The sequence below is a fragment of the Pelmatolapia mariae genome, linkage group LG14 (assembly GCF_036321145.2).
Source record: "Pelmatolapia mariae isolate MD_Pm_ZW linkage group LG14, Pm_UMD_F_2, whole genome shotgun sequence".
NCBI classification, from domain to species: Eukaryota; Metazoa; Chordata; class Actinopteri; order Cichliformes; family Cichlidae; genus Pelmatolapia; species Pelmatolapia mariae.
Genome location: NC_086239.1, coordinates 33,662,844 through 33,685,489, shown reverse-complemented (window position 1 = coordinate 33,685,489; position 22,646 = coordinate 33,662,844). Strand labels below are relative to the sequence as shown.

The window sequence follows — 22,646 nt, the reverse complement described above, 5'->3', positions numbered from 1 at the left end:
CCTGAAGGAAAATTAATCATTTGTGGAAAAAAGATGAGGGAAAAAAAAAAGAAAAGCGAGTAGCTCTAACTAATAACATAGACTTCATAAAGGTTTATAAGGTTCAACAGATTATGGTTATTATTGGTTAATGAATTGTGTATAACTACTTCAAATCGCTATATAAGTAAATAAAGAAACAAGCTTTTGGCTGTAATAAACTCTAATGTGCTTTTGTGATAAACCCTTCCTCTGCCAATTACATTTATTTAACGTTTAAAAGTGATCCAGCTAAAAAAGGTTCTGATGGTCTGAGGAGAGGAGTAGCAGTCTGTAGTCATCAGGATCTGGTTACGTTTAAGCCACTTTCATACATGTACTGCACCCCTGAAATCTTCTAGACATTGCCTGAAGGAGCTGCACATGAGATCACTTGGACCAGATATTAAACAGACTTTCCAGCTCCTGGTAAAAAAACAACAACAATGCAATATCTGATTGAATATGCATGTGAACGGAGCAGATAATTGTGCTGAGACTTTACAGCGAGCACATGTGTGCTGATGTGCATCATATCCTACATCCTGAATGCTCTATGTGGGCAAAACACCTTGCCTATCTAGCAGTATTTCCAATAAGTGAGAATGTATCAGACACAGATAATGTCTTGCTGTATGCTACATGTGTGAAAGGGCAGATTTAGACAATTTCTGGAGAAATTTGTCATGATTTTAAAGGTAATTTGTGAAAATGACTTATGCTGGGCAAAAAATAATTCCTTAACCAAAATAAGGACCTTGTAATGCCAAAATAAGCAATTTAAAGTCTGTTGGAATGTTTTTTAAATAAAGGTTAGAACTGTCCAACTCTTCTGAGCGAAAACAGAGGTGTGGCCTCTGTCCTTCATCAGACATCTTCACCACCTCCTCCATGTTGTTTTCCCTCGCTCGCTGTGTCAGAGATTTGCTGGTTTGTTGGCTTTGGCCGTGGCCATCTAAAGCCCTGACTGGGTTGACCCAGCCTTGGGTGGACTGGCTCACACCTTCCATTAGAGTCAGCTGTCAGATGGTGAGCTGCACCTGCTGTCTAAAGCAGGGTGGGCCCGCCGCCGCTGCCTCCACCGCCCAGCCAACGCTGGAACACATAATTACTACCTCAAAGATGATTATGCTGTTTACTCATGCCCATACGCACAGCAGATGACTGTTTCACACTCACAGCTCGCTCTCCCTGGCCTCGCTGAGAAGGCGTCTCACCTAGTGATGAGGAAATTGTAGCAGCCAACCAACATTCAGACCATCCAACCAACAGGCCTGATGCCAAAGAATGACCCACAGCTATTAGCTGTTCAAACACCCTCCCTCCCTAATAACTTTGACTCAAGTCAATAGTTCCAGTGAGAGCTGGTTTAGTCTACAAGGAGCAGAGAAATCTGATGAAAGTAAAGACAAACGCTTTTATATGTCTGAGTCCCTGAGACTGAAACACAAGATTAAGACAGAGAGACAGACAGAGATTAAATGAGCATTAAGCAGAAGCATGTTAAATATGTGTGGTTATAGCTTTACACTGTAGCCGTTCTTATTTTACTTTGACATACCAAAAAAATACTTCTTACCTATAAATGTGTCTCCTCACCATCTAACACAGACGCAGACTGCTCTTTGTGCATAATTCAAACTGAATATTGGAGTTTCTGGAATTGTAAGTAGCATTACATGTGTAGTAGGTTTTCTTGTGGTAATTACCAAGCTGCAGGAGATCAGAGTTTATTGTGGACTATTGAATCCTATCCCTGCTTTTCACTTTATTAAAAAAGGGGCCAACTTTTAGCCAACTTAGACCAGGCCAGTATTTCAAAATATCTGTGCAGTCATTTTGTAATTTTCGAGATTCATAAGTGACATAAAATCCATCAGTTTTTTTGAGAAGCATTGATTGTTTACAGTGAAAAGGTGATATCAGTGCGCATCATTAAGGTGGTATTAAATAGTGGGAGAATGTTGTGGTAACGTCCTGATAACGCTGTCCACGCGTGTGCGCAGACAAGGAAGGAGGAAGTTATTTTCTCGTTAGACTGTAAAACTTGTTAATGCACAGTCTATACAGGGTAACACCCCCCAACCCCTCTGCTATTTCTCTCCCTCCCCTTTTCCAGGAGTCGTATTGAGCGTCGGGGCTGGGACATTCCTGGTTTGACGACCAGCTTCGCCGCTGCCATGATTTGCGGAGCAATTCGACACTGACTTCAAAGATGCGTGTGTGGAAGAGGCAGCGGTAGAGACGGAGACCGAGCACTGCAGAAAGTTACAATAAGACAGAGACAGAGAGAGAGCACCAAGTCGGGACTTTTACTGAGAGAAACGGACTCCAGAGAAAACTCTCCACCACCGCCGTGACGCGAGTTTCGACCAGGGGGACTTGGCGCACCTTGGCCCCGACGCCTGCGCTGCTTTTACGGGTTTGAAATCTCTCTCTCCCCTCTTCAACCTCTCCGACTGCTTTCATGTTCCTCAAGCCGTCTCGCACTTTGAGCCCGTTTCTAATGGAGGGCCCGGTACGGATTTGCCAACAGAAGAATGCGTTTTGCTGCTAATTCACCGGACGTCTCGCAGCTTTTGCCCTCCTGCAACAGAGGTAAGAAGGCACGGAGGGGAGGCAGAGAGGGGAGTCCCGGGCTGGCTGCCTGACCGGCTGGCTGGCTGGGAGAAGAGCTGGGGTAGGATTCAGTGTGGAAAGCTCGAGTTTTCAGGGAAAAACAAAAGAAATGTTAGAGTAAAAGAGACAGAGAGCTCCACGGTGCCGATTTGATCCATGTTGTCTTGTTTTCCTAACTTTGAATTGTGGCGGAGAGACCAGCGGCACGGAGTGGCACTGTGGCGAGCGGAGTGTGTGTACGTTTCCATGAATTAAGGGCCCGCACTATAAACCAAGTGTGCTATGACTTTAAATAATTAGGTCTTATGCATAAGATTTGTTTATTGCCCATAATTATACTGAGTATTGAACAAAGTCTGCATTGCTTTGCGCGAAGTATAAGAATATGATGTTATGGTCCTAAAAGAGCTTGAAAAAATCTCTTTTAAATTCTAATGCTGAAATCAATTCATAAGACTCCTTTAAGCAATTCTTTTGCCTACAGTCATGGTTTGTATTTTGCTTGAACACGCACAGAAGCACTCAGATTAACATTGCTATTCAGCAGTTCTCTTTTATCCTTTATGTATCCCCTGATTTGAAGCAAAAGAAAATCCAAAATATTTGTTTGGTAAACAGTTCTGGCAGCTCCTTGAAGGCAGCTACGCTCGAGTTAACATCCCACAGTTGAAAACAGATGGCCTGCAGGCTCCATTTCTTCTTTGAAAGATGAAAGAACATTTTTAGAAAAAAGGCAAACATGTCACTCCCTTGACACATTGGATTCACCTTGGTAAAAGCTGAAAATGGACTGTCCAGAAGTTATACTTTTATTATAGAGAAGATCCACAGAAAATCTGCTCGAGCTGCCACATTTACCCACTGTGCAGAAACATGGTGGCTTGGACTAATATTTGAAGTAGTGTGTTTTTTTCCTCCAAAAACAGAGAGCCTTTATTGTTTCAGATGAATCCCCAGAGGGTGTCATAAACGTTGGTTTGGTAAATCCATGTTAGCATTGCTCAGACACTTGGCAAGTGCACAAATCACTGTGCAAAGCATGCAAAAGCGACTTTACCTGCCAGGCAGACAGAAGGTGTCATTATTTACTCAACCAGGGGCATGCTTTTGACAAAGAGTAAAAACATTAGAGACAAAGAGAAATCTTTGAGTATACTGAAGAAAAAATATGCAGGTGTGCAAATATATGGTCATGAAACAGCCTTCACGTTGCTCAATTCTCCTCGGTTTCATGTTCCTTCTCACTCTTCTAATCTTACAAATAAAAAAAAAACAAAACAAAAAAGTAGAAATAAAGACGGCACTGCTTTGAGCTCAAGACTAGTTGTACAAGTGTGGGCATGAACTAATTTTATTCAGGCTATGCACTTCAGGAACTTAAAGATTTATGTTTTCACAGTCCTATGCTGACGTTTGATTGAACTTTAAGATTAACCCAGTTTTCTAAATCATTGTATTTATAAAACTTTCAGCTAAATGTGCACATGAAAATGTAAATATTGTAAGTGATAATATGAGATTAAGACTGTTGCTCTGGGTGGAAACGTGGAAAGCGGCAGAGTAAAAGTGACGGTAACGCGGTGGCTGCTGATGCCAGATTCCTCAACTTCCTCTGTCTGCTGTTCATCCTTATCATCAGAGCTTCACAGCGACTATTGTTACATAGGGGTGACTCTCAGAAAGCTGAACACTTAAAAGTTATCAAGAACAAAGTCTTGAATCCCTCTCGAATGCATGACATCCAGTCAGTGGGACACACATGGCTGCACTCAGATAAAACACTTTCAAGTTCAAACAGTTGCTCACGCATTGTTACGTCGGTGGGGGACAAGAAGACACTTCCGATGGCTTTCAAATCCTTTCAGTTCTTCCCAATATTGGGTGAGCTTTTGACAAGGGCAGAGCGAGATTTGCTCTTTGTGTTCAGGGCGTTCATTTTGAAGGAGAAATCCTTCCTCAGGTTTGAGTCTGTTCCAAGAGTTTTTTTTTTTTTTAAATAAACAAAAAACTAAGGTGTAACTTTTTCTGCAGCCGCTTTCCCTCATTGTAACCTAATTGGCTCTATGATCCTTGCATTGCTTTCTACTCAGTCAGTCCTCTTGGACCGACTACTCCTTTATTCAGAAAGCTCAATTGCCAAACGTCTTGTTTATATCTTTGTTTTATGGCAACAGAAATATGTGTTTACAGTCTTTATTGCTCTGTTATTTTTTTTTTTTTAAATACCGTCTATATGAGGCTCTCTTTTGTGTCCAAACTGTATTGCTGTATGGTATAGTACAAGTTCCTGATTTTAAACTTTCCAGAATGACTTTAATGTATTTAGTACAAGTGACTGTGTTTATCTATAGTAGCTTTGTATTGGGAATGTGACTGAATTGGAGGACAGAGCCTCAGACCCTTTTTTGTGTGTGTGTGTTTGTTTTCCCTGCATGTATTTAGGGAAATTAATAAACCATTAGTGGCTCGGCGCTTATCAGACAGACCTGAACAAAGCACAACGATGCCATTAAGCGAGTTGGAATAATGTTTGAGCCATTAGGGTGCTCGTTAATGATAAACACATGTTGCTGTAGGAGAACTATGTTAAGTGGGCAATTTGGACATAAGCACGTGTAATGATACCAGCTCCGGCACTTATAATGGCTCTCTTGATTTTTCTGATGCAGTACTATATTCTCACAACCACTTATACACCAGCAATGACAAATGACTGCTGAATGTGGTTTTGTTAATGATTAAACCAAAAAGTAAAGTCATATATACAGTGAAATCTTGCAATTCCTGAGATTATAAAGATTTATTTGATACTCATATGATTAATTAATAAGTTGATTGACAATTTAAGTCATTAAAGAAAATGTTAAAAAAATCTAAGATCCTAAGATGCTTTTGTCCTCTTACTTCAGACTCTGGGAAAGTCCAGTGGCCCTTCTCATCATTTTCTCACGATTTTTTAAAGTAATTCTGCTGTTAAAACTAATTGTGAATAAGCAGTTTAGTTGTAGATTTGTAGATGAAGTTTGTCTGAGGTGAGTGTGGAGGAAGAGGGAGACTCGAGTATATTTTGGCCATCTCCCACATTCTCCCCTTTTCTAAGCCGTACAGATTTGAGGCCTGTCAGTAAACCTCAGTTCTGGCTCTAAAGTGAATGGAAGTGAGTTTAAAACCTAAATCACAATGTGGCTTGCTTGTTTATTTGGTTTCGCGCTCTGATCTGTCGTATTATTGCACCATTGGATTCAACCTTTGGCTGAGAAGAATGTTATGAGAGTCATAAAACAGGAGAAAATTTTGTTTTTGGAGCGGTCACGTTAGTTTTCATCTCCTTCACAATATTTTGACTACTGGAATTAAGACTTATTCATTTTCTAAATCTCTGATTACTAATCTATTTCAGCTTCTTAGTAATAATAATGTAGAATTTATGAAACTGTTTTATGGTTGATGTTAAACCGTACAAGTAACTATTCCCAAACCAAAACCTGGCTTGTTTTAAACTCTTGACATATAGCCCTCCTTTTACTCTCATTGCTCAGGGATTGAGTCATACTGCAGCATTTTTACCATTTTCTATTGCTGCCCTTTACTCTGAGAGCTTCAGCTCCCATTCGTCAAGGGTAGACTTAGACCTCAGGCCCCATTAGATGGACAGAGGGGAGTTGTGGGCAGCATGCCAAAGAGCCCCCATGTTCAAGGAGCCAGGGGGGTGCTGATTGACAACACCCAGCAGCCATGGGCAGGGGGTCGCTGGGAAAGATGGGCAGGTCAGAGTAAGAGTTTGAGCTCTTGTGACTGCTGGGTTGGTGAGAGCGCCCTGCAGCTGCGGTGCTAACAAAAAAGGCTTTACTTTCCAACTTCAGTTTCCCTCTGTAAATGTATTCTATGGGCTGGCTGTGAGCGGAACTGGGCAAGTTGGAATTGAGGTAGCCATATTGGCAAAATCGGTAGCTGTAAGGTGTCGCTTGAGTTTATGTGAAGCAGACATAAGTAGCGCTTCTTATCTCCTATGAGCTCACACTGTCATTATTTTAACTACACTACACACATTTCTCTCTGTGGGACCCCCACCTCCCCCACCCCTCCCTATTTCTTCTATTCCCCCGACTCTGACAGATGATCCAAACACAGCAGCACAGACTCGCCGTACTACGCAAACTTGTTTCTCCTGTAGGTTACAGATGAGCTGCGTGCTTCCTCTGGTACAACGCTTCCGAAATGTCAAAGGTGAGCTGACTGTAACTCAATGTATACACCAGCTCTCAACAGATCACCGTATTGAGTTTCTAAAAATTCAGAACCTTGAAGGACCTGAAACTGGATAACGACTTTCAGGAGATTTGAGAAATAAAATGAGAAACATCAGGGCGTAATTGTTAAGACAAACAAACAGTTTTTGGAGCAGCAGAAACAGATGTTCCAGCCAGCCACTGAAATGCAGCGGAATGAGGCCGCACGAGCTGGAGATAGGCAGGGTGAAGAGGTCTGCTTGTTCTCTGAAAAATGTTTGCATGCTGTTAATGTAATGGAAATACAGGCCTTAGCTAAATATATATGTGTCCATGCTTTCAATATGATAAGGGAATGTAAGCCAATACCACACACGTAGCGCTTTAAAGCACAAACGTAGCGTCCAGGCGGCCGCGTAGATTCTGAGAATACCCCAAGGGCAGGTTGTGCGACACAGTAGGATGCACTTTTTACCATAGGAAAATATAGTTGGGTTAACTCTTATCCATAGCTTGGGGATGTGGGGGTTATATGAAAAGAACAAAAGATGAAAATGGACTAGAATACTTTAATGATCTTGAGCCATGGTTTGAAGTACGTTGCTTTCTCTAGATGCCTTTATTTATGGGCTCATAATCATCTGAGGGAGTGCCTCTTGGCTTGTGCAGCTACAGTACATGTGTCTTTAGCATGATGCAGAGCACCACATTCATGACAGAGAACAAAGTGTTCCCTGGGAAGGCCTGACGTGGCATTGCGCGTGCAGATACCCGATGAAAGCCATCGTCCTGTGTTGTTAATCAGCCCCAGAGTAGATTTCAGGGAGTGAACTTATGAACTGGACTCTTGCTGCAGAGTATTTCAGAATATGTTTTTTTCCCCTTTTCTTTCTGCATCCTCAGCGTCTTCCTGTTTGCAAGATTAATTTCTTTTCCCCTTCCTGTTAGCGACCCCACTAAATACGCCTGCATTAGTCCGTCACCTCGTTGCAGGCTCCAAGAGTTAGCCTTTTCTGCTTGAAACTGCGGAGCAACCGCAGCTTTCTATTTCAAATGTTGAACCAATAAGTCACATCTGACATGGGTTTTCTGCAAACCAGAATGTGTGTGCTGCTGAAAAGCCAGCGCAAGGATCAGCAAGACTATATTAAGGCAAAACTAGCGGCTGGCACTCCCCTTCAGCTGACAAACAGGCTTCTTGTTTGAAGGGCTGTTTTCCTCCCAGATCAGAGTGTGAGGCAGTGTGGGTACTGCTGCTGCCTGCCTCCGGGCTTGTGGTTGTGGGTGCCATTTTGGGCCTTCCCTACTCTGAGATGTGAGCCTTTAGGGAACATTGGAACCCCCTATTTATAAAAGATATTCAAAGTGAGTGGAGGAATGTAAGTCAGAGGGATAAAACATAGGGTTGGTCCAGCCTTTTACATTGTTCGGAGAATATTTTAAGATGGGAGCATCCTGCGGAGTATAGTTCTGCCTTGAGATGGATAGATAAAACTCTGTTTTGACTGACTTTAACAAAGTAAAGTAAATCACTGTCACCGTTTCGCGGCGCTTTCACACAGTAGCAAACACACACGAACCCAGACAAGAAAAAGCAGAGTTGCCATAAGCCACAGTTTTTCTATTTCTGCTGTGTTTTGGTGTTGTCATTGAGTTCGCGTTTCTGTTGGCACCGCTGCAGCACTACATCATCTCCAAAAAGCTTTTCTCACCTCCAGTGCTGCAGCAGTAAGCAGCGGGGACCCTAAACATTTCGGAGAGCTTTTTACAGTTTGACCAGGAGCCAGAAGTGGAAACTCGGATGATGTGAGTGTTGATGTATCGCCGCCGAGTTTGTTTTGCGATCATTTGATGGCTGCGCAGCAAAAGAGGAGCGTTACAAGGAGAGACGGATAAACATTTAGACAAACTAAATAAAGCATTTACACACTCTGTTTGGGACTGTATATTTATCTTTGGGTCTTCGAGCTTGTACGTGTAAGGGGGGTGGGGTTGGTTTGTTTGGGTTTTTGCAAGAGATTTGTGGAATCTGTGAAGAAGACTAATTATATTTTAACCTTTTTGCATGTCTTTGTTTTTGTTGTGCCGGCGGCTGGGGAGTTTTTAGCAGATGAGGCTTTCCTCACCCCGTCCACACACACACACACACACCCCTCTCCAGCATGAATATATTGCCATTACTCTGTTATACTTACAAAGTGCATTTATCATTATGAAAAAATGAAAATGTCTGTGTGCACTTTCTTTCTCACGCCTCTCGAGTGACAAATGAAGAAGAGCTGCTGAGGCAGCCCAGTTCAGTTTTATTTCTGGCTGGTTTTAAATCCTGACTTTGTGAAACTGAGTTTCTTGTTAGTATCTATTTGGACACCTTGTCATTTTGTTTTTGTTGCACATATTTGAAATTACATTATTTAATGTATGTTTCAGTCTGAAAGTGCTTTTGGTTGGCAGCCAGGGACCTATCAGGAGGAGACTGAACAGAAATTGTTTGTCTGCGTCTTTGCCGCTTGTTGCTGTAGAGACACGGGCAGTGATGGAATCCAGGAGAGCTGGGGAGGGACGGGAGACTGTGCTTAGTGGAGAAAGGGTGGGGGCAGCTGGATCGCTGTATGCCCATGGTTTATAGCCCACACAACAGCATTTAAAACACAGATAGTATCTTGACTCCCACAGAAGAGCTGGACATTTTCAAGTCATTTGGCAAACTTGATCATTTTTCTCCTCCCCTGCATCAGCATGTTTTCCCATCATCTCTCTAATCAGGACTGATAGTGGGGAATGTAAATCTGTGGCCTCCTGCCCCCGGTGCCACGGCTGCACAAGCTCCCAGCTCCCCTCACACTTGCCATGATGAATCAACATCTTGGCACATGCTGGAGATCAGTGTTATAACACACCCTGCGGGCAAGAAGGCCTTCTTCTGCATTCCTTCTTTCCATCCGAATTACCTTTTCGTCTGAGCAGACGTTCCCCCGTGGGCTGAAAGGCCTGTGAAATCAGTTGGAAGGGCCCAGAGAGCTTAGACAATGGGGTAGGGTTGTTAGTTACATGCGCTTTGCAAAAGGTCTTGAGGTGGCCTTGTATGGTGGCGATACCCAGGGATCTGTTTCCAATGTCCGAGGCTGCTATTGAGTTTCGCCCCTGTGGTTAATCCTGCTGTTCAGGACCTTGGGAAACAACCATACCTCCCTACTTTCCTGTCCTTCCCCCGCACAGATTCCCAGGAAAAACAAGACATTGCAGAACAATCGCCAATTAAGATGGGTCTTACATACTGTACCATTCAGTCTCTATCCCTTCTGTCTCAATCTTTTTACCCCCTCCCTCTTTCTATCCACTCTCAGCTCTCTGCTTGTTTCCTTGGCCAAGAAGCCTGAGGGTAGAATTAGCGCTGTCTCCCAGGTCCCGGCCTTGGCACTTTGGGAGGGTCGGACTTTGGTGAACGGAGGCGTTGTTGGGAGGAGGTGGGGGAACGGGGTGTGTGTCCTTGGTAAACAGGGCTTTGTGGGATGTGACTGTCTGATCCCCAGGGGCCTCTCCTTTCATTGCTCTTCTGTCCCGTACAACAGCACTGTAGTCAGGACCTTGGCGTCAAGACGCTCTGGGACCTGCTTGGCCTCGTCATCACCCTGCACCTCCCGGACTGATGGTTGTCTGTCAGCTGCACACAGGCATGAGAGAAACAAGTGTCTCAAAAGTAGCCTGTCCTTGAAGATGTCTGCTGTAGAAAACTCTGTTTAAATCTTTTATTGAGACACCTTCATTAACTTTCTCAGGCTCAGACAAGTGCAGTCGATTTGTCTCATGGATAGACTAAAACCCCTGAGTGTTATTTTCTCCTTCCTTCTCATTGTAAAACAAAAAGGACCCTCCCTTTCTTTCCCTAATTCCCTAAGTTCATTCCAAATCATGTCTGTCTTTTTCTCCCTTACTTTAGCTCACCCCCTTCTGTCTAAGACAGTCCCACTTTTAATAAGATCTCAGTCTTTAATCAGACAGAGTAAGGCCATACCAGAGGCCCAGTGTTTCCACTCATTAGTTTTTCTCGGTGGCCCCGGGCTGCCTCGGTGGACTCACCCAGACCAATACAAGAAGCCCATAATGGTCCCTTAGAGTCTGTTCTATGAGTCGGGTCTTCCAAAGTTTCTGGGCTGAGCTGAATGTAGCTCGGCTGAATCATCAGTCAGTTTTGGCAGTTTTGGATGTCTTTATCTGTACGCCTCTATCTCCGAGCCAAATAAAGAAGGAGGAGAAAGAAGTTTGGGCTTGGCCACTTTTCACCTCCTATTGAATGTTTCACCTTTTTAAATCCTACACATCTCCTTTTACTTCTCTTCCAGAGAGCCTTTCTTTTTATTTTTCTGTTATAGCTTTTTCACCCCATTGCCTCTCATCATTCAGTTGTGAATTTATCTCCCATCTCTTGTGTGTGTGTGTGTCTTTCTCTGTCTTTTTCTGTGTGTCTGTCATGCTCTCTCTTTGTGGAACTGAGGAATGTGTGTGCTGCAGATCCTCTGTCAGTGAGATGTGGGGCGAGTGCAGACAGGTTTGGGGTATAGCATGTGAATCCGCTTCGGCACACAGGTCAGATTAGACCATCATACCAGAAAAGACTTGCCCTTTCTCTTACACCCCACTGATCTTTTACCCTTGACATCTTTATCTCTAAGCTTCAATTGGTTCTGGTCACCTGTAACAGTTTGCTCTTTCTTAAACTAAACCCTTTGATTTAATGAATTTGTGCTCTTCTACTATTCATTATTAGTCATTTATGATAAAAACATGATATAAAATTAGTGCATTAATGTTGGAGGGCTGCATCATGGTGTCTGTGTTTGTCTGTGAAGCAGAGAGGCCAGGCCCCTGTCTCAGTAAGCAGCACCAGTTGTGACCTGTTCTTCCTCTGCCCTCCAGGTCTTTGATGCTTCGCTGCATTGCTTTTGTCCCTGTTTACCCAATATGACAGGGATATGGGCCAGTCCCACATGGGGGCAGATGGGGCTTTAAGTAGTTCCTGCAGAGAGGGGGCCAAAAAAGAGGTGCAGGTGCTAATCGCCCTAGAACTCAAATCCCTTTCTCTTCCCTGAGGGCAGCCTGTCAGTGTGTTTATTTTCTCCTGTGTCATCACCAGGGATCCTGCTTGTCCTGTGAGGGGGTAGATGGTTTTATTCCTCTGTTCGAATGTCTCCCTTGATAGAAAAATAAAGGTGGTGCCTCTCAATCATATATCTGTACTGTGGAGTTGTCCGGAAGGGAGTATGACAGATGAAGTAAAAATACAACACAGAAAACAGAGTTACAAAGTCTCAGGAGATTGATGTTTTTCTTGCAGTTGCACCGTTAAGCCAAGTGTCAGTCAAAGATTTGCCAAATATACATGGGTCAACCCCCCACACCCAAAAAAATAGGAACGTTTCCACTTGAACTCGCTGACACATCCACCTCATTTTTTTTTTTAATAAACTGTCTCTTTTTCGGTGTATCATCTTTCAACGGTGCACAGTTGTTTTTTATGCAGGATGTCACTTCGATTTATAGCTGCTCGACCCTGCCTTGAGAAGGGCCATGCATCCACACTGTGAGTGCAAAAACAGACAGTATCATAAGATCAGATTTTCGGGAAGGAGAGGAAGAAAACGGGAATACCACATATTTTCCTTTTAGGTGGTAAAATGTGGAGGAGTGAGATCAACACTCCACCATTAACACTGGAAAAGAAGAAAGGGTCTCAGGCTGATCCGGCTCCAGTTGACAGGGACTTCCCCTTTGTAAAAGGACCACTCCAACTTTTGTCTGGGTGTCTGGAAATAGGAAATTGGTCTTGCCTTTCCATGCAGCCAGTGTTGCCAGCATCAGGACTAGTCTCTGATGAAAGATAAGAGATATCCTCACAGTGTCTGTCTCCACTGAGGAGGCTTCATGGTGGCGGATGTCAGGGGAAAGCCAAAAAGATAAGAAACAGGAATGATGCCCTTGTGTTTCCTCTTTGTGCCAGATCAATAGGGCAGATAGGCAGCTGTGTGTGTGTTTACACAAGGGCATCCATTCAGAACTTTAGTGCCCAACTGGCCCTCCTGATGGGAGAACTGAACAGGTTAAAATAAGAGAGCGAAGGAAAGGTAGCCAGAGGGAAAAAAGCTCCGGTTTCTCACTATACTGTGTGCCAGTGTGCCCATGCTTGGTTGTGCATTGTTTTAGCACTGTTGTTATTATTGTAATTATATATCATTATTCCGGCAGAGAGAGAAAGATAGTTTCCACTGATGACATGGGGGTAGTGTGCAGGGCCTGTTGCAACTTGTGGGATGGAGAAACGCCAGCCTGCAAAGATGTAAGTTTGATCTATGTGAAGTAGCATGGACACAGTTAATATGGAGCCTAAAATGCAAAGAATACACCATATGCATCATGGCATGTTCCTAAATCCTTATCTGAAACTCGGCAGTTGTAAACTAGCTTACAGGCTAGAGCGTTCACAAAGAATTCATTTTTAAATATTAATTCTTAAGCACTTTATTCTTGTTTTGCTTGAAATATTTAGTTGTCTGTGTGTGTAATTGAAATGGAGACAGCTGGAGGTAACCTCTGGGGCTGTCCCAGAGCCACCAGACACCCGCTGGTTCATCCTCTCGCTCTTTTGCTACTCCTCCATAACCTTTGACCTCTGGGTGAGCAGGGGCGTGAGCCTAGAGCTGGAAGAGTTTATTATTTCCTGCCTCTTCTATCCTTCTCCTCTCAGTATGCCCTCTGAGAGAATGAGAGAGAGCAAGATGAAGAGAGTGGGTATGAATACATCAAGTGAAGGCAGCAAAAACCCCAGCATTCAGAATGACCTTAAAAAATGCACAGTGTTAACTAATTAGCAATGCATATACATAGTGTTGGCACAATAAATCATTTGACTTGCCATTTGTGGCTTTTATAAGAATTTATGAACCTTTCACCACCATAAAGCTAGAAAGCATCTTCTGATTATATTGAGCCCCACTATAGATTGCATTTAAAATATAGACAGAGGTGCAGGGGTGTCACCTATTGGTCTTAAATGCTGCATTTTGAAGCTTCAAAATGACCACTTTACCTGCTGGGTTGTATAATACAACTTGTCGATGTCACTTGATGGAGAGGTCCAGTTCAGTGGGTCGATTTAGTGGAAGTTTGGCCTGCCTGCTAGAGTACCTTGTGTTGTTCTGTCCATTAAAGTAGTCACTCTCTTGATGTCTTTAAATGAACAAATTATATATATAAAAACAAAACATTCACACCCCCTTGTGTAGTTGTCTCGAAAGGCCACACTATCCATGACAGTAACCAAATTCAGAGACTGCTGTTTCGACTGAACCCTTCATAGAAAATGTTTTTACCCCAGTTAAACATACTTATACATATATACTATACACCAAATACAGTAGAAGAAAATTTAAAGAAGGTCTGAGGAGGGCGTAAAGTCAGAGTGGGATAGACTCCATTGACCCTCGAATTCCAGCGCTATTTACTCGTGGGTCAGACCACACCTATCTTCAGACTTGACCTTCACTTTCATCCCAACTACACTGCTCTTCATGGCAATAACTTTCAGAGTTGCTATTGGGTGTTTAACATGACAAGGTAAAATTGTATTAGTTAATCTTCTTACAAAGAAAGCTGCATTGGTTTTAGTTTGGTATAATAGGCCTTTCTCAGTGTAGGAGGCTCTGAACCTTTACAGTATACGCTTGACACATTAATTACAGTTTGCACATTACTAATTGTGCTCCTAATACACACAGCATTACTGTAATTATATGTAAGCACTTCACATCCCTGTGTTTATTTTTTGGCAAAGTAATTAGCAGATTAATTGACGACAGAAATAAATATTCATTGTAGCCCCACGCCAACAGGTCTTTTTCAAGCCCTACTGCACCCTCGAGAGGAGGCTAACCAAATTGACCTGCTTGATTGTCGAGCGGACGAAACAATGTTTTAGTTAGAGAATGAGGGTTAGAAACCTGTTGAGCCTCGCCGCTCCCACCCAGGCATCATGCTTTTAATTTGACCCACCCTTCAGCCTCGGTTGGCCCTTCCGCTAATGTCTGCGAGCCACGAAGCACCAGTGTGAATATCACAGCTGGACAACCATTGTCCCGCCGGTCTCAGGCTCAAACCCTGGTTAGCAACCAGGAACCCGGGATCAAAGCTTGCCTGGATTACTCTTAGAAAAAGGAAGAGGCGTTGCATTCGGAGGGGGGTCTGGTTGAAAAGGATGGAGGAATGCTCCTAATTACGTGCCCTCCACTTCTTTTCTGTCTCTCTCTTTGGCTCTTCTCTTGTCTTACCGTGTGTGTCTGGCCTGCACTTCAGGCTACATTGAACCTATGAGGAAGCAACACAGTGTGACAAGAGAGTGATATTAAGAGTGAGGCGACAGTCTCTCCACAGATACTCCATTATCAGGAGATCTCAGCGGTCTTGTGGGAAGAGAGGCTGGACATTCCAGCCTCCACACAGACACTGAAGTGGGTGAGAAGAGGGGTCAGAGGAGAGGGTGGGAGGTGGAGATCAAGGAGTGTGTAAAGAGGATGTGTCGTGAAGATTAGAGGGATTGTCGTTCAGGATTCAACGGGAACTTAATTGATTTTTTTTCCCCACCTCTGGTTTCCTCTTCCTTACTTTGCTGTTTGTTTACATGCCGTCTCTTGCGCTCGCGTACATGATGCCATGTTTCTCTGCAGAGCTGTGGCCTGATATGTTTTTCTACTCATCTGTGTGTTGCAGGTTTGCTGAACAGACGTGGACGTACTTACTGGACAACACGGCCTCTGGCAGGGGTCAAAGTGCACCATGGACAGTGGCCTAAGGGTCCTCCTGTCCACTGTGCTGTGTCTCAGCCAGTCTTTGCTGATCACCTGCTCATGTGAGTTGTTGTACAGCTCTATTTACTTTTATTAGCAACGAATAATTTTTTTAAATGGAAGAAGATCAGCTTCAAAGCTGACAAACACAGTGGATACTGTCCACAAATGAGGAGGTGAAGAAAGCAGTAATTATAGCAGCTGAAGTGGCATTTGAGTTGGAGATTAATGAAGCACTAGTCAACACACAGATAGTTAATAATAAAGGCAAATATTTTCAGTGTCAGGTGGATGATTTAGAGGAGTGTTCCTGATTCAGCTCCTGATTGGCCATAAATTAACTTGTGCAACTCAAAGTAAATATTTTGGACCTTTTAATTACACATTTTGGTCTTCCTTAGCAAAAAACAAATTAATACTGGAAATTAGTGGTGTAAAAGCAGTTCTGTTGAAAAAAGGGAAATTGTTGACAGGCTGTTGGATTATACTGTTTATAAATTATCGCAAGCATCATTCTGCCTTTTACTTTAAGAGATGTATTGGCAAATACTGCACAGTATATATGATGACAAATTTATCAGTCAGTCTCTATTGTGTAAGTTTATTAAAACTGCTTTAAAAACAATGCAACAGTTGTAATTTGATTTATAATTTGAGCAAGCCTACCGTTTATTAATTCACATGTCTGAACCTGTTTTTCTCTGCTCTCGTCTTCTCATCAGCTCAATATCCATCTTTCCACTCTGAGCCCGCCTCCTTGGTTCAGAGTCAAGGCTCTGTTGTCCATCTGCAGTGCTCTGCAAGTCCTCCATCAGCGGTGGTCTCCTGGCACTTCCGAGGCCTTCCCATGGACCGGGACACTCTGCCTGGTGTGGAGCTTGGCAGTGGCTCCCTCACAATCTCCTCCCTTATGCCCAGTCATGCTGGTGTCTATCAGTGTGTGGCACGCTTAGACCACGGGCCCGCCATCGCCAGCCGCTACGCGCGTGTGGCCATAGCAGGTACGGATGCAGAGAATTAGAGTCCTGTGCATGCTCCCGCTCACTTCAAAGCGCAGTGGTGAAGAAAGAGAGGAAATGGCCTTGAGAAAAGGAAGGCTATTTCGTGATTGCTGAACACTTAGAAAGAATGCCTATCCTCAGCTGCCTGCTGCTGAGTGGCGGAGGGGAAGGAAGCAGTAGGAGCTTTTACTCGGGCATCGTTCCAGATGCCTCTTGACCGGTATCCTTAATGAGCTTTGGGCTTTCCTGTGTGCAGCATGTTCCTGCTGGGATGCTTCTTGCTCTTGGACACTATGCTAAGAGGCTGGCCTTGCTTTGGAACTGTATCAGGCATGAGTCGAATCACTCACTGCAACAATAAACAAACCAAGTGGTCCAACACAAACAGCTCAGCTCAAGTAGTGCTGATCATCTTTGTCACTGACTGTGCAGATGCTCAGAAGATATTAAATGTCTGATATTCTGGACTCAAGGAAAGTTGAACTAAGGCAATTTTTTTTTTCTATCCATGCAGAAATATCAAAATACGAAGATGGCCGGCGGCGGTCATTATCAGTGCAGGAAGGGAGCACTGCTCTTATAGAGTGTCCTCTACCACGTAGCATTCCTCCAGCTATTCCTAGACTGAGGATACATGGGGACTGGGTGGAAGCTTCAAAAGGTATGTTTGAAACTCAGATAAATGAGTAGTTTTTGTAACTGTATATGCTGTTCTTCTGAAAAAGTCAAAAAGTGTTCAGTTGTAAAAATACCAATTATGTCAGCCAAAATTTGGGAGTTTTCTTTATTTATTCATAAGATATAAATAGACTGTAGAATATTTAAAAAGTGCAACACTGCACTACGCTAAATATTATCTATATATACTATCACTTATCAAAGGGAGATAAAGGTGGCTGTCATTTATGAGGCCTTTTGAGTATTTTTGAGCTTTATGAAAATTTTTCATTACATGTAAATTTTTCATGTGATTTTGTTATATAAGTGCAAGGCAGAGTTTTAGATTTAATGGAATCTGGTCAAATGAAATTTCCTTGATTGGTACATATTCATTCTATCTATTTTAATAAATAAACATTTGATTTGATATATTTCATTTTTATTGCTTTGTTTTTATTGATTTTAAAAATAATTTGTTCCAGTGTAGAGACTCTGATAAGAAGTGAAGATTACTTTGAGGGAGTTAAGTAAAGTTTGGTGAAGCCATCTGTGAATATGATTTCCTCAAAACAGACACTTCCATTTGTTCATTTGTTTTGAAAATGTATAATTTGCTAAATTGACACAGTCATAAAATAATGTTCACTGTTATGAAGGAATCCATACATTTGTCCCCTTTTGTTCATCTGCTTGTGGTGTGATGCATGCTGGCTGTATACTGTGGAGGCCTTCCTATTACTTCAATCCTTTCCTTCTCTTTTCAGATAACTATTTAATACTTCCATCTGGCAACCTCCAGATTATCTCCGTTTCAGCCCAGCACCAGGGCATGTATAAATGTGGTGCAGTGAACCCTGTTACCAAGGAGACCGTCATACAGTCTCATGGCACTAAGCTGTCCGTCAAATGTAAGTTAGATGATGTTAAATCAAGGAGAAGCGTTTATATGTCTGCTCTGTTATCTCAGACCAACAAAGGTCTTTTTCTTTTTTTTGGTTTGTTTAGATTCAGACCCCTCCTCCTCAGTGCAGATCGTTTATCCCAAAACCCCAAAGACTGTTTCGATTGAGAAGTCGCAGCCGCTGACCTTGGAGTGTGTTGTGTCTGGTAGTCCTGCACCTGCAGCTAAGTGGTTTAAGAATGGCAAGGTCATACCGGGGCCTTCTCACCAACGACAGCACAACAATCTGGCCTTTGTTCAGGCAATGAGAAGCGATGAAGGGAGTTACACCTGCGCTGTTGAGACGGAGCAGGGGACTCTCGTCAGCGCTAACTATACTGTGAAGGTTCTCGGTAAGAAAAACACAATGAGAGAGGAGTGTGAGTGGTGACTATTTGATGCAGATGTTTAACATTTCACGCTCACCTTCACAGAGCCTGTTTCCATCATCGAGGGACCGGGGAACCAGCTCGCCTCTCTTGGCTCCTCTGCTCGTTTTATCTGTGTAGCCCAGGGAAATCCATCTCCAAACATCACCTGGCTGTTCAACGCAGAGCCCATCACCCCTTCACATCGCTTTCAGATCTCTGGATCCTCACTTGTTGTTTCAGATGTGACACGACAGGATGAGGGAGTTTATCAGTGTCTGCTGGACAATGGCTTTAGCTCAGCGCAGTCCTTTGGAATGCTCACAACTCAAGGAGGTATGTATGATCAGTTATCTCTATCAAACAACAAAAGCTGTACCGGATTGCCTTGTTGATTCCTAGGTTGGGAACAACTAAAGGTTGTTTTCTTCTCTTAGGTTTAAGGGCAAATTCATCCCAAAAACAAACATATTTACTTTTCATTCAGCCTTTAGTGACATTCGTGCCGCTAGATTGTTTCGGTGTCTGGTTTTGGAGATTTTGGAGTAACTGGGTTATGATTTCACTGCTGATATTTTTTTCTTTTAGCACTTTGCGTACCACAAGACAAGTGCCATCTGGTCCCATTATGTTCAAGAGAGTGCAGAGATCTGACAGCCAGTATATCCAAAACTTGCTTAGACTTTTCCCTGCATTTGCATCACAAATGGAGGAGTCTTAGATTGAAGATGTTCCACACACCGAAAGTTAGAAGTTCCAAGAAATACACTGCATTGTAAATGTTACAAAAAATTCAGGGTATTGTTAGAAAGGGTTAAGGCATCTTACCAGATGGGATCTCTGTGGGGCCTGTGCATACAGTATCTGCAGGGAGCCCTCGCTTTGTGAGTGTGAATGTATGTGTTTCTCTGAGGACTGGCAGGGGAGGCTTGGCCAAGGCCGCCCTCCTCCTGAGCCTTGAACTGAGCTTGAGCGTGAGAGTGAGCTTTGTGCGCACCGTCGGGGATAAGCCCCCGGACGCTGGAATGTAAGGAGTAGCCGTGGAGGGTTATGACGAGGACCAGACCACCCAGCTGTCAACATCATACACAACTGCCCTTTATTTATTAATACATCACAACCATCCCCCTCCTCCTCCTCCTCCTGCAGTCTCCCCCAAGCTTTCCTTCTACTCCAAGGCCCCATTCCTGAGCTCTCCTTGCTATCTTCAGAATGATTAATGCGGCTACATGCAGAACATAGGGAGTACAAGTCACCATCAGGTGGGTTCACTGCAAAACGTTTGCTTCCCTCCTTTCACAAACCGCAGGAATGAATATTTTTTGCTGCAGACCACTTTTATACACGAAACAAGCTGATAATTCAGTTTGTTATCAGGTACCAGGCACCGGAGCTTATCGAATGCTATTACATTCAAATTAAACAGTATTATTGATTTATGTAGCCTGTGATTGTAATTCATCAAAGAAAGAAGTTTGGTTTGACAGCACCCTGTTTTTACCTGCTGATGTGCGTTATTCTATCATGCTGTTGTCTGGGTTTTCATGACCTTTTATGAATTAACATGCAACCTAATCACAAAGTTATCCACTAAAGTCATTATTTGTTGGTTATCAGTGACAGAAGATCATTAAGTGCATCACAAGACTTGGCCTTTTTACTGCCTGAAACTTGTGAAACAAGAGGAGGCAAAACACTTTGCTCTTTACTGGATCCGTCTTCACAGGAAGGAGGTATCCACAGGTCCTCCAGCAGCCTCTTTCCAGGCTCTTGTCTCTGTTCTTAATCCTTCATGATTTACCACCACATTCACTCCCAGGTGCTCTGCTCTAATGCAATGACCTTTTTCTGGGAAGAACCTGGCAATGTATCTTTGTCTTGGTTTACTAGCACTTGTAATGTACCACTCCTTCCCATCAGAATAGTGAGGTCGCTGTGTCCTTAATCGCCTCCTCCTCTCTCATTGTGTCAGAGTAGGAGCCCTGGCTGTGGTTGAGCTATGAGTCAGAGCTGTGGAGAGGTGAGAGTGTTGCAGGGCTGAGGGAGGGAACGAACAGGAACGTGTGGAGGGCTGGATGTAGCGCTGAGGTCTGATTCTCTCCGGTATTTTAATGGTTGGTGTGTGGAATGTGTGGCAGCTGGCCACAGTCCCAGGATCAGGTCTAGTGTTACCAGCTCTAGGCCTGTTTGTTTTGCAAAGTGAACTGGTCCCACATACACCAAAAACAGCCTGAAACTGGACCCAGGACCCTGCAGTGTGTGTGTGCCTCTGCGGTGTTTACCTCCTTGCTCACTTGTTTTGTTTTTTAATATTCAGCTGTGACTCTGTTTGACCTCTGAGATGTGGCTCAAAGTTGAGCAGTCCCAGGTTTTGTGGCTTCTAAATGTCTGTGAAAAAAAAACAACAGTTCACCTGAACTTTGCCAAGCTAATGTCAGCCATAATAAGACTCCCAGCTCGCATGATTTGCCCAGGTGGACCACTCTGGCTCTGACAAGGATTTAATAAAAAAAAAGCAAAGTGTGATTTGATGTAGCACTGTACACATATTTGTTCCAAATGTAAAACTTTCCAGCAAGTTGCCCTTTGTGCACAGGCGGGGCCACTGTGTTAGTCAGCTTTTCTTGGTGCTTTCTCCTCCTCCATGCTGTACAAAACTGAACAAAGATCCACAATTTTATTGGAAAAAGTGAACATACACAACACAAAAATGAGATCAACAAATATAGTACTGTTAACGGTTATTTTTGGCATTTGTTTCCCTAATGTCATGAAAGACATGACTTTCCAAAATCTTATTTTCTGCCTAAAGTATGAGCAAAGATAGGCGTTTCCATCTACAGTCATTTGTATTTAATAGTATGACTCAGGAAAGTTGCACTAAGACCCCCTACACAGAACAAAGCAGGCATCACTGACAGTAGACTTGACGTTGATTAAGTCTGCACTGAAAAGATGAGTCACCTGTGGAAGTGGGTTGAAAAGCAGCTTGCAGATTGCATGTGTAAAAGGGTATCAGCTGAGACTTGAGCTGATGTGGCCTGGTGATCATAAGTTAACAAAGTCTGTTGTGAATCTGACTGATCTTTGATGCGACTGTATCACATCTCACTTTAATCATCTCTGATCTTCCTCACTGACAGATTCACAGTCGGGTTCCACTGTTGGTGCGCTGCCTGAAGCTTCACCGTCACTCCACCCGATACAGAGCGACGAGGGCCACGAGCGCCTCCTCACAGAAGACGAAGGAGATCCGATTAACCTGCCGGCTGATAGGAGCGGCGACCGTCCTACTCCAGAGGCACCCATCATCATCAGCCCACCTCAGACTCACAAGCCTGATGTGTATGACCTGGAGTGGAAGGCAGGGCGCGATGGAGGCAATCCCATCAACGCCTATTTTGTTAAATACCGTAAGGTAGGGAAAAATCATTTCCTTTAGCTTTTCTGAAATATTTTGCTCATATTTTACCCTGCAAATATGAATATGAATAAAAGGCTGTTCACTTTCCTTCTAAAATATTTGCCTCAGAAATCGTCTCACTCTGACTATAAAACATGCAGCAGTACTAGTTAAACTTTGTTGGCATGAATCGGTTTTGCTGGAGTTGGAAAATTTGACTGTGGAGCACCTGTGTAAATCACAGCCTTTGTTACTGATGCTGCTCAGGCTTCTAAACTAAACTGAGACTAAATGGAGGATTATTAACTATCACTGTCATTTTTAGTCATGCTGTTGTATGTGTCTGTGTGTCAGGTTGATGAAATGGGAACGGTGGTGGGAAGCTGGCACACGGTCCGTGTGCCTGGCAGTGAGAAGACCCTGCGGCTGTCAGAGCTGGAGTCCTTAAGTCTCTATGAGGTGCTGATGGTGGCTCGAAATTCAGCAGGCGAGGGTCAGCCGGCCATGCTCACCTTCCGCACGGGCAAAGGTCAGTCCAGTCACTGGCTTATAATGAAGAAAACTCTCAAAC

The 22,646-nt window shown here is 43.4% G+C and overlaps 1 protein-coding gene across 2 annotated transcripts in view; it reads left to right on the top strand.

The window, feature by feature from the left end:
* The first annotated feature begins 2,156 nt into the window (after positions 1-2,156).
* cdon (cell adhesion associated, oncogene regulated) overlaps positions 2,157-22,646 on the top strand; it is a 33,862-nt gene continuing 13,372 nt past the window's right edge. For both annotated transcript variants that reach the window (XM_063493624.1, XM_063493625.1), the window contains exons 1-9: positions 2,157-2,616; positions 15,627-15,765; positions 16,426-16,704; positions 17,219-17,365; positions 18,129-18,272; positions 18,370-18,657; positions 18,739-19,008; positions 21,816-22,090; positions 22,430-22,604. In XM_063493624.1, coding sequence (XP_063349694.1) covers positions 15,693-15,765; positions 16,426-16,704; positions 17,219-17,365; positions 18,129-18,272; positions 18,370-18,657; positions 18,739-19,008; positions 21,816-22,090; positions 22,430-22,604 — 1,651 coding nt within the window. In that variant the 5' untranslated portion in view covers positions 2,157-2,616; positions 15,627-15,692. The remainder of the gene's footprint in view (positions 2,617-15,626; positions 15,766-16,425; positions 16,705-17,218; positions 17,366-18,128; positions 18,273-18,369; positions 18,658-18,738; positions 19,009-21,815; positions 22,091-22,429; positions 22,605-22,646) is intronic.